The sequence below is a fragment of the Sycon ciliatum genome, chromosome 13 (assembly GCF_964019385.1).
Source record: "Sycon ciliatum chromosome 13, ocSycCili1.1, whole genome shotgun sequence".
Classification (NCBI taxonomy): Eukaryota; Metazoa; Porifera; class Calcarea; order Leucosolenida; family Sycettidae; genus Sycon; species Sycon ciliatum.
Genome location: NC_088655.1, coordinates 26,146,938 through 26,158,679, shown reverse-complemented (window position 1 = coordinate 26,158,679; position 11,742 = coordinate 26,146,938). Strand labels below are relative to the sequence as shown.

Sequence of the window (11,742 nt, the reverse complement as noted above, 5' to 3'; positions counted from 1 at the left end):
TGAATCTGTGCAGTGATGTGTGGGCAGTGTGTCCACCGCGGCATGATGGTATTCAGGGGGGGGGGGGGGCATGCTGAGCAAGGTGTGCATTTCTTTTCTTTTTTCTCTACAAAATCCACATAATTTATCTCCTGACACTGGAGTGAATAATGAATGCAAGACTCCAGGAGAACCATTTAGGACACGGAGAGAACAGCAATTCTTCTGTAACTGTTATAAAAAACGTTTCACCCGAGGTTTGAGCTGCCCTTGAAGGCTAATTTCCACATCCGCCGTAGCTCAAAGTTGTGGAAAGTTTTGGTGTCTGTTGTTTTTTCTTCTACCTGGTGGCTCAGCTATATCATACACATGAAGAAAAAAAAACAGCTCTACCTGAAAATAAAGAGAGGCCTAGGCAGTGGTTCTGAACTCCACGTTCTTCAGTTTGTGCTAGAACGAAAACTTGGATGGTATCAACAACTTCGGTACTACAAAAGACAGTACAGTAAAACCTGTCAAGGCGACCACTCGGATAATGCGACCACCTGTTATAGAAGACCACTGAAACCAGCATCAAGGAATGCTATTTCCAGTCAAATGACCCTGGATAAGGAGACCACATGGTAACAGATACCACACTTTGAAGGCCCCTTGAGCGGTCGTCTTAGACAGGTTTCACTGTACAGTATGCAAGCACTGTAACACACCTGTATCGGCTGAACCTCTCCAAACGCGGACACGCTCGCGAGAGGTAGACACGCAGTGATTGAATGATCGTAGGGTGTGCGAAAGTAAACTTATACTACCGGTAATACTAATAGCGCTCCTGCATATGCAGTCCTGCTTGTCCCGGCCAACAGCTGACGTCGTCTGTTCCCGATACATCTTCATCGGCATGTACTGTACAATTGTGCATTTTATGATCATTTGTAGCCATGGTTTACAACATGCCACGCATGCGACAACCCGCATCATTCATATGGTGAAGTAAAATAAAGAAACAACAACAACAACAACAACAACAACATCGCACCCAGTTTTGAAAATGACTGCGAGCTGTTGTACTTGAAGGAGTGTCATTTCAGTTGTCCTCTTCCCCTGATTATTAGCAGGGCTGTGTTTGCTAGTAAAAAAAAGAAGAAAAAAAAGGACTGCATGCAGCCATACTATTACAGTCGTCCCTCTCTAATCCGGCACTTGTTAATCCGGAACCCTTGCCAACCGGCGCACTTTCTGATGAAACCGATTTTTTTCGTTCAATTCCTACATCGTAATCCGGCACTTGAATTCCGCCTCCGGCAGTGACTTTTTGAAACGAATCGCTCAAACTGCACGTAGTTTGATTTCATAATCCGGCAGTCGTAAATCGCGTTCAGTTATCGATCGAATTCAGTTGACAATTGTACTCGACCTCGCGCGCGAGAGTTCAGTTCGGTTGGTTGTTAGGACTTTTCCGAACCCGAACTCAATTTATACAAAGAGAAAGACCAAGGAACTACAAGTTACGCTATACTGTCTACTAACACCACCAGTTACAAAGCAATCAGCGACGATGCACGACACTGACCGACGGTACTGACGTTCTACAACTAACTGGCTAACAGCTCTAGCACATCTTGGATGCGCACTCCAACAGCCTTCCAACTCTGGCACAAGCATCCCGCGCACTTGCTGATGCAATTGTTTGCTTCGAAGGACATCCGTCGTTCGACCTGCATGATGTCGACTGCTTGCGTGGCCTTCTCAAGAGGGTCAATGTTGTCCAGGAGACAACTGCTAAGCAGTCAACCATACTTTCTTATTTTAGCAAGGAGTAGTGTCTTGCCAATTTTCAGGCCTGTGTGTGTGTGTGCGTGTGTGTGCAAGAGTACATGTGAACATGTTCTCTGTTTTATTTTATCACTTCGTCACTGTGTATATTCCTGGAGAACAGTTGAAAATATAAAGTTGTGCATCAAATACTTGGATCGACACGGAAAAACCCTGCGTTTTGACGTATGACACATGCATGCAATTGGGTAGGGCCGGGTCAGAGGGCAGGATTTCTTAATCCAGCACCCTCGTTAATCCAGCAGAAAACGCCGTAGCAAAAGGTGCCGGATTAGAGAGGGACGACTGTAGTATTAGTCGTCATTTTTGAGACATGTCAGTCTGTCAGTCATGGCCGGCCAAGGAGTTGTGACAGCATCGTCTAAATCTAGTATTCTAGGGTCTTCATAATGCATGTTTGGTCGTACTTCACCTAGCCCATTTGTATTGACTTGTGCACACTGTACAGTTCTGCAACATGTCATGTACTGTACAGTGTAGGTCCATGTACTGCAAAGAGTACACTGCTAATACACGGTACCGTCACAGATCGATGGACCAGGACAGTATACACGTAACATTGTACATAATCATCATCACTGTACGTGTATCACCTGTATGTTGTGTAACGGGTATTGCACTACAGACGAGTACAGTCATCTACAAGCACAAAGTTTATTTTGAGAACATGTCAGAACATATTTTTTGAGTGGTGCATGCATACAAGCTTGTTTTCAACTCTCATGGGAAATTTTCATCTTCCCTTTTCTTACATGTACATGTACATAAAATCGGCAAATTATGGAATTGCCTTCCACCCAAGATTACCGCTATAGATTCTGTTTCAGAATTTCGGACACAATTTCGCGCTCATTAAAAACAGCATATAATTATTTGCCTGCACAAGTCGCTTCACTAGTATATAAATCAATGATCATTTTCACTGTAAGGAGATCCCCCCGATAGGCTATGCCTTTGGGAAATCCTTATATAAAAATAATAAAATATATGTAAAAAGGCGACGTGGAGACAATAATCTTAATAATGCAATGAATATAACTAAATGCGCACTCATATCACAACCATGGGGACGAATCATGTATTCCAGAACGTTTTCTTGTCACAATTATCAATGGAATTCGTGACTAAAGAGAATGATGAAACTACAATAGGATTTATACACTTGCAGTGGAACAGCGAGGATACAAGCATAGTAAGAAAAATAGCACAAACCTAGGAACAATTGGCACAGGTAATAAACTATAGGTGAGGTGAGAATATTCGCACTCACACACACTTGCACATGCATGTCCATTGTCACACTGCACTTGCTGAATTTCCTATCATTTCTCACCTCACCTATAGTTTATTACCTGTGCAAATTGTTCCTAGGTTTGTGCTATTTTTCTTACTATGCTTGTATCCTCGCTGTTCCACTGCAAGTGTATAAATCCTATTGTAGTTTCATCATTCTCTTTAGTCACGAATTCCATTGATAATTGTGACAAGAAAACGTTCTGGAATACATGATTCGTCCCCATGGTTGTGATATGAGTGCGCATTTAGTTATATTCATTGCATTAATAAAATATATACATGTACTTAAACAACTCAATACCACTGTCCCAATGCCACGTCTTCACTTCGCACATATGCACTAACTTCCACACTAGCATCAAATATCTAGGCCTGCTCGTAGAGAATTCGATAGTGAATGCTGCTGTCTGATGATCGCTCCGATGCGTGAAACTTTAAGTTACAGCTAACACAGCCTTTCGACTCTGTTGTGTGTGTACATGTACATGTACTTAAGTATATTATACTCAAGCCTCTTTTATGGGCAAAAAAGAAAAGCACGATGTCCACCACTTTCTGACGGTAAAGAAACACAATGGATGAAAATTCAATACAAATGCAAGCCCAGAAACCCAGAACATTGTACAAGTATGGTGAAACAGAAAGAAAAAGTTCCACGCTGTCTAATAGATTACGGCAGAGCTACTTGCATGCACATGTACATTGAACATGCACAACAAGAAGAGGAGGAATACATGTAAATGGTTGTAATCCTGAGTTTCGCGCACAAATAGGCAATCACAAGGCAACAGTTTCTTCCCGGAGTCCTCTTCTTGTTGCTCTACGACAGATGCCTGGTTTTAAGGGAGACGTCAATTGCACAGTCATGTTACATGTACCGGTACATGTACATTATACACTTGAAAGAAGGAATCAAAGCGTTTCTGCTATTAAACTCTGAGTTTCACGGTTTTTCAGGTCATCAGACAGTAACCATGCTTGTACAAATCAAACAAGCACGTGTAGATCGCTCTCATCGCTATTCAACCGTGTTGATAGCGTTGTCAACTTATTCTTTGTCAAATGGGACTTGCCAGGAGTCTGGTCGTCAAAGACAACTCCACATGGTGACGGTGTCATCTACATGATTGTACATCGTCTTTCTGACTGTTTGCCAGTGCAGACTGCAGAGTCCATTCGACAGAGGTTCTAGTCCGGCTTAGAAAACAATGTCATGATGCATTCTCTGTTGCATCGTCTGGATTACTGATGTGCCGGCACTCTATACACATGTACAATGTAGCTCATGCAAGTCTGAACTGCTCACCTGTCAATTCGGACTCTCTGTGTGTCCAAGTGCTACTATGTATTTGGCAGGTCCAAGCCATCATAATTGCATAATGAGAGAGTGGTCAGCTGTTGCTGCCACACATGCACATGAAATGCACGTACAAGTAAAGGTGTAGTATCGCGTGTAGTGTAGCAAACACACTAAATGTGAGAGATGTTAGCAGGGGAACAACTTTGGCAGCAGAACGAGTTAGAGATAAGGATATGGCAGCGAGGAGCATCAGGACAGAATGGAAACTACTGCTGGATGGGGGAGCTTGCATAATACGCGGCGTAGCTTGCACGATAGGGGTGGCATGTGTACTAGTAACAGTTGCATTTGACCGGGTTGATGATTGAGTAGGGATAGAGCAAGAATGGTGACATACCTGGGTTGAAGGGAAGATGTGCCGTGTATCGCGACGACGATAGCAATACGCTATGGCATGGCCAATCTGCTTGCAAAATCGGCAATATGGGCGAAGACGAAAGGGCCGACGTCGCTTGGGTCGTACATATACCGGTGGCTGTAGTCCAGGGACATACCGGGCATGGAAACTCGCTGAAGAATGATGGTGATCCATTTTGCCGAAATGCGTACGTGACGGCGTCGATCTGCTGTATGGATGGACTGACGAACCGGGATTCTGCATCGTTCTCAGGTCCTCATGGGTTTAGAAACGCGGTGGGGGCCAATTAACGGTGCTTTCCGCTCATCGTTCGAGGCTGCCATCAATGTAATAGGTACTAACAACGAGACTGACGACAACGATTGACTAAGGATGGTAACAACATAACAAGACTGAAGTTGCGTAAACAGATCTACAGGGACGAATTCACGCACCGCTGCCACCAGTGTAATACAGATACTAGGTGGGTTCGAATCTAGCAATTATAAAATTGAACCACCGCTGCTCTCCAGTCTCTCCGGAGCGGACGTTATAACAGGCAGTATGGCAACGTCCGGTATTGATGTCGACGCTGAGATTACAGAAGTTTACAATGACGTGAAACTGAAGGCTAAGCACAAATTCCTCATCTTCAAGATCAGTGACGACAAGACCTCTATCATAATCGATGACGAAGTCCCCCGAGCTGGTTCAGCGAATACGACCACTGTGGAAGACTGCAACGTGCATTTCGAGGCGATGAAGCAACGGCTGGGGAAGGAGCCTAGGTACATACTGTACGATTTTGGCATCAGCAACACTGAAGGCAGAATTGTAAAGAAGTTGCGGACGTTATAACAGGCAGTATGGCAACGTCCGGTATTGATGTCGACGCTGAGATTACAGAAGTTTACAATGACGTGAAACTGAAGGCTAAGCACAAATTCCTCATCTTCAAGATCAGTGACGACAAGACCTCTATCATAATCGATGACGAAGTCCCCCGAGCTGGTTCAGCGAATACGACCACTGTGGAAGACTGCAACGTGCATTTCGAGGCGATGAAGCAACGGCTGGGGAAGGAGCCTAGGTACATACTGTACGATTTTGGCATCAGCAACACTGAAGGCAGAATTGTAAAGAAGTTGGCGTTCATTTTCTGGTGCCCCGATAATTCACCCATTGGCAAGAAGATGATTTACGCATCATCCAAGGATTCCCTGAAGAAGGTGATGACTGGCATTGGCATCGAGTTCCAGGCTAACGATGCGAGTGACATGGAGTTCAAAGATCTCGTAGCGGAGGTGCTCAAGAAAGCGTAAGTTTGCAGTCGACACTGTGTGAATACATAGACGCACCGCGCCTCGCTTCTGCAAGTGATGTGTTGGACCAGTGATTGCTACCCTGATTTTACAGTCCGACCCAGTACGCTTGCTGTTTTTGCATGTCCAGTCCACAGTTTGATTGGGTGTGCGCGCGCGTGTGTGTGTGCACATGGTGTCTGCCAGCCCCCATCATGTGTGCCGCGTCTGTGTTCCTAAAACCTGCTTCAATCTTGCGTGTCTACTTGTATGATTTCGCTTTGCTGGGGCGCGATTGAAAAATGAAAGAAACAAGCACGAAACATATCTAGACCATTTTCATCATTTTATACTGCCCCAAGGCTGGACCGGACCTTTGGACGTCTATACTGTCTTCCACTCTTAGCATTTTCTCCGTTACAGTAAATAATTGCTTTCTCCTGCTACTGCTCCTGCGAGAGGTGTGTTTTTCGAATGTTAGTCGCTGTCGCTGCTGGCCCCCATGCACCGATCGGCTCAATCACCCTTCTGCTGCTTGTCCGGAACGTGCGTGTGTACGCTAGAAGCTATCTTCCGTTTCTACCCCTTCCCGTACAACCTCTATGATTGTGCGTTTGTCCTTGGCCTCAGTATTCCAGAGTCTTCTGTTTTGCTGTGCCACCTCTTTCTTCTTTTCTTCCTTTCTTTTGCGTGCCCACATCGAGCCTCTAAATTTGATGAACATACTTATCCCTGGAAGGAGCTGAAGCAGTAAAAAAAAAAAAAAAAAAAAAAAAAAAAAAAAAAAAAAAAAACACAAGGCCCTCCACGTCCCTTCAGCAAATCCATCCCATAGACAATCCCACTCCCAGTCCCCGCCCCACCATTCGATCAACAACCTAGGACTCACAACCCTCCATGTACCTTCATGTACGTCCAGATACATGCAGTACACAGTTCTAGATCACCCAACATTTCGCCACACTGCAGCTTCCGTACAACCGCTTTCTCAAGGTTTTGATCACAAAGTTTCCTAGCCTTTTCGTTACCCATCCCGATCATGTCCACCCCGTAACGACCAAGCAATCAGTTTCAGACCCAAAATACTGTATACCCTGCAAGCACGCACTCAAATAACCAGTCCATGTAACATGATATACCGCCACATGATGCGCGAGTCTACTTTTCCCGTTGTACCGTCCCAGAGAGACGCGAATGAAGAACTGTTACCGTCCACAGTGACGCGATTTTACACATCCTTTTTTTTACCGTCCGAAATTTTTCCCGCTCCACAGAGAGACAGGTCCTTCACACATTATACACACAGGGTCCCTACTTTATTATCAGTCTACCAAGCCTTGTTTAATACTTTGGAAAAATCACGAGGGCGTGATTATCTGTAGGAAGGGAGGGTGTAGTATCCCTGCCTTGCTAGTACTATGTAATATCTACTGACCTCTAATCATGTCACATGTACACGTACACGCACTGCATGACTCTTGTCACTCCTTTGCTGACAAGCCTGCAAAGCTAATTATTATAATCACTTCTCACCACTTGTGTTTCTCTTGCGCTTGCTGGATTGCATACTACATATCTTTGCTAGTTTAGATCATCGCACCTGTATGTACATGTAGAACTAACACCCACATGTTGTACTGTACCTCCCTGACCCTGACTGAGGTCATGCGGACAGTCATGACCCTTTCTAAATCCGGTTTGCATCCATTTGCCAATGCCCTCCCTGGCCTCTGTTCTCCTCCAAAGTTCCGTTTGCTTCTTTCATCCTTATACATTTAGATACTGTTGCTATGCCTTCCCAAGTTCTGTTTGGACTGACACAACAGACTTTTGCCCTTTTTCATGACTCATGGCTCATGCAGACGCTATGATGATCTCCTTCCTTTTCGCCCTATAAAAGCTGCCATGCTTTACTCATTTCTTCAGAGCAGAGCAGAACATAAGAGAACAGAACAGAGTCCCTCCTGGCAGATTGAGCCGGAGCAGTTGTATTCCTTTCCGAGTCCCTCCAGGCAGATTGAGCCGGAGCAGTTGTATACATAACTTCAGGCAGATTGAGCCGAAGAACATAATATTAACCAGTCTTCTTGTGTGTGCCTCCTGATACCACTCGGCGACCTATTACAAAAGTACACCAACAAACACAACAACAATAAACTATTACATGTACTAACTTACACCTACATGTACATGTATACACCTACATGTACATGTAGGTGTATACATGTACATGTAGGTGTACAAAGGCTACGTGTCATGTACACTATGTGGTGTCCAAACTGTGCCTTCATGAGTGTGTGTGTGTTTGCGTGTGTGTGTGTGTGCGTGCGTGTGTTTGTGTGTTTGTGTGCGTGTGTGTGTGTGTGTGTGTGTGTGTGTGTGTGCGTGCGTGTGTGTGTGTGTGTGTGTGTGTGTGTGTGTGTGTGTGTGTGTGTGTGTGTGTGTGTGTGTGTGTGTGTGTGTGTGTGTGTGTGTGTGTGTGTGTGTGACAGATGGTACATGGTGTGTGTACATGCACATGCAGTGTGAGTGTGCGGCTGTGCGCATGTCTCAACGGAAATATTCAGGACAGCTACAGGACAGGACAGTGTTTGTGTGTGTGTGTGTGTGTGCGTGTGTGTGTGTGTGTGTGTGCGTGTGTTTGTGTGTGTATGTGTGTGCGTGTGTGTATGTGTGTACACGTATCTGCGTATCTCTGTGACGCAAATTCATGTACATGTAGATGTGCATGTACATGATAGTATATTGTTAGATTGACAGCATGAACCAATGTGGAGGACACTGTGTTCGGGAACAGTGACCTTACTACAACCTTCCGCGGTTTGCAGAGCCCCAGTCCCTGCGGACCATTTGAACCATATGGGTGTTGAACCCGGCTCGGACCCTCATTATGCTAGGGAGGTTGGAGACAACTCCTTACGTCCGTCGTGTATTTTTTGATCGCTTCTGGATATCGTCCTGGTAGTCATGTAGCTACTTAAACCTCAACTTCTTTTCTTCCAACTTCTGCCCATGGCGTCCTTCTCTCAGCTCGTCAGCTGTCAACAGTTACTGCCACCACTATGACACTGTCGCGAGAAGGTGCTCTCTATAGACGGGGTTGGTGATGTTCCGACGTGGCCATGGGTAGGCCTTCACCACGTCGGAACACCCCGGCTACATCTACAAATCTGAGCAATTGCTTCACTTTTGCTACACGTTGGTTACCTTCATCAGTACCGCTGGGAACTAACCCGTATGTTGTTGATGTTGTCACGTGACCTTGTACTGCTGAAAAAACATGAATTTCATCTGCAAACCTAAACAACTACAACTTACAAGTGCCTCAATTTGATCATGCAGTTTTGTTAGTTACGTGCATACCCTCACAAATTTAAAGAGAAACCAAGCTTGAGTTACGTCTTACCTCCGGTGTCAACTCGTATCAAGTGGAGTTAATCCTGGGGTGAACGTGGAGATGTCCAACTGCGGAAGACACCTTGTCTCTTCACAGGCAACTACCTCGAAGAAAATTTCTTGACCTTTTCAAAGGAACTAGTTGGTAGGAGTGAGCATAGAATATTCTTCACAGTTACTATTAACATTGAGCAATGTCTGGCCTCGGGAGTGAGGTACTACGTGTCATGCGATTGAAATGGTAACAATGTGTGGCAGCATGGTGGAAGCTGGTTCAAAAAACAGCCAACCATTAGATTGCGGTTGTCTAGTTAACCGTGGCCTAGATACATGTATAAGCTTGACGCCTAGGCCACGGTTAATACATGTACATGTACATGGTATACGTTGTAATTATACATGTATGCAGTGGTTGAATCATGAACGATACTGTGCTACGCACACATGACGATTATATTGATTTCAGTAAGCTTCACCAAGTGTGCAGAGAAGATACATGTACAGGTACATGTAATTCCGCAATTCAAAGCAACTTTCGTCGGGAAAGCAACTTTCGTTGCTCCTTCCTGGGAAGTTCCCCTACCGCTTCCCGTCTCCTACATTAAAGGGGAACTCCGGTCCAAAATCACCCCCATTTTTTATTGCGGAATCCATTAGAGTATGTCGTAAGTGGTAGAATGGCGAAAACCGGAAGCTTCTACGACAAGGATAACATACCTAAATTACCAATTGCAATTTTCCATATTTGGCACGAGGGGCCCCCGCCCACTCTGTGACGTAAAACGTTCTCAGTGACCTCCAAATTTTTTTATTCAAATGGTAGACCTGCAGAAATTTTGAAAATGGTATTCACTGTTTTTTCTTCAATCAATAACCCTTGTACTAGTATTCATTCGATCATCATGTTGGAGGAAGAGGAGACCACGGGAGGTGTGGAGGTGGACGCCACTTCGGATTCAACAACACCGAGGCCTTTTAGGTTCGAGCCGAAGCGCGCATCAGCGTCTGCGAAACTGTCTACAAGTAATATTTCTGAGACTACAAAACAGATGAACGTGAAGAGAACGCTTTGGTTGCAAGTGCTCGCGTGAGAAGCACTGCTTGATGCCGTTGCGGACAATGCAGCATGATGTGGAGCGAGGTCGAGTCGACTTGTTGCTGGGAGGTTCCTGCAGCTTTCAGTAAACGCGGCGAGCAGGAAGGGCTGCAGTGCGTCACGCAGCACTCAGAGTTTGCTGTTGTTTGCCTGCAAAAATCAGTGCTCGAGGTGGCATTGCTTTCCTTCGAAGAATTTCGGGCAAGGTGTGGACCGTGGTCAAACAGGTGAGGATTCACTGAATCGGTTTCATTATTTCCTTTCTTTCCATGTTTCATGTACCGGTACAAAGTAGATGGGAAGTGTTGTGCAATGATTTTGTGTACAGTATTCAAATTCACCAACTTCCATCACACAATCATGAAGTTCTATTGCACCCATGCCAATATAATTATACTGGTACAACGATGTCTTTCATTCATACTATTCCTAGCACTGTAAGTGTTTCAACTGTGTGTAAAAGTGATGTAAATTTGAAAAAAGGCCAAAGTGTCTTTAGTATAGTATTAGTAGCCCATAGAAATATTAACTCGAATCCGAAACTATTTACACTGAAACTATTTACTTTTACACAATCATGAAGACACTCGTGGTATGTGTATCTACATCTCTCCAACTGTTTTGTGCAGGATTTGGAGACATGTGGCGTATAGACAATACACATGGTTCACCCATGGATACTTTGGACGCAAGCAGCGGCGTGTGATACCGTCTTGCGTGGTATCGAAGATAAAGCAGCTGTACCAGAAGCCAATGCAGATGCGCACTGGGGCTTTGAGGAAGCAGTTGGACATGATGATGATGATGATGATAATGCTTCTTGGCCTGGTTGACGTTCACATAATCATTGATACATGTGCATGCAGAATGTAGAAAACAGTTGACAGACACGATTTATAACTATTCTTGACTCGGGCAATATTTGTGTTTTCGGGTGGGCGCATGCTTTGCACCAATGCAGCTGCATGAACAATCTGGTAAAGTTGACAGATACAATGGCACAAGACTGTACTGTGTTCGGGAGCATGGGGTTGTGCCGGTGCCGTGTGCCGTTGCGAATGCCGAGAATGGTTGTATGCACATCGTTCAACAGGTCCTTCAAGAAGTTGCAGGACATTGTCGTGCAGCTTCTTGGCCACTTTGTGCT

General features: G+C 44.9%; 1 protein-coding gene and 1 long non-coding RNA gene across 2 annotated transcripts; both read left to right on the top strand.

The window, feature by feature from the left end:
* The first annotated feature begins 5,668 nt into the window (after positions 1-5,668).
* On the top strand, positions 5,669-6,124 carry LOC135829324 (uncharacterized). The gene has a single exon (XM_065341729.1). It carries the CDS (start codon positions 5,669-5,671, stop codon positions 6,122-6,124), a length of 456 nt encoding a protein of 151 aa, XP_065197801.1.
* Positions 6,125-10,250: 4,126 nt separating this feature from the next.
* Positions 10,251-11,601, top strand: LOC135829432 (uncharacterized). Its single transcript, XR_010555816.1, has 2 exons — positions 10,251-10,822; positions 11,225-11,601. It is a non-coding gene; the product is annotated as an uncharacterized LOC135829432 (long non-coding RNA).
* The last annotated feature ends 141 nt before the right edge of the window (positions 11,602-11,742 follow it).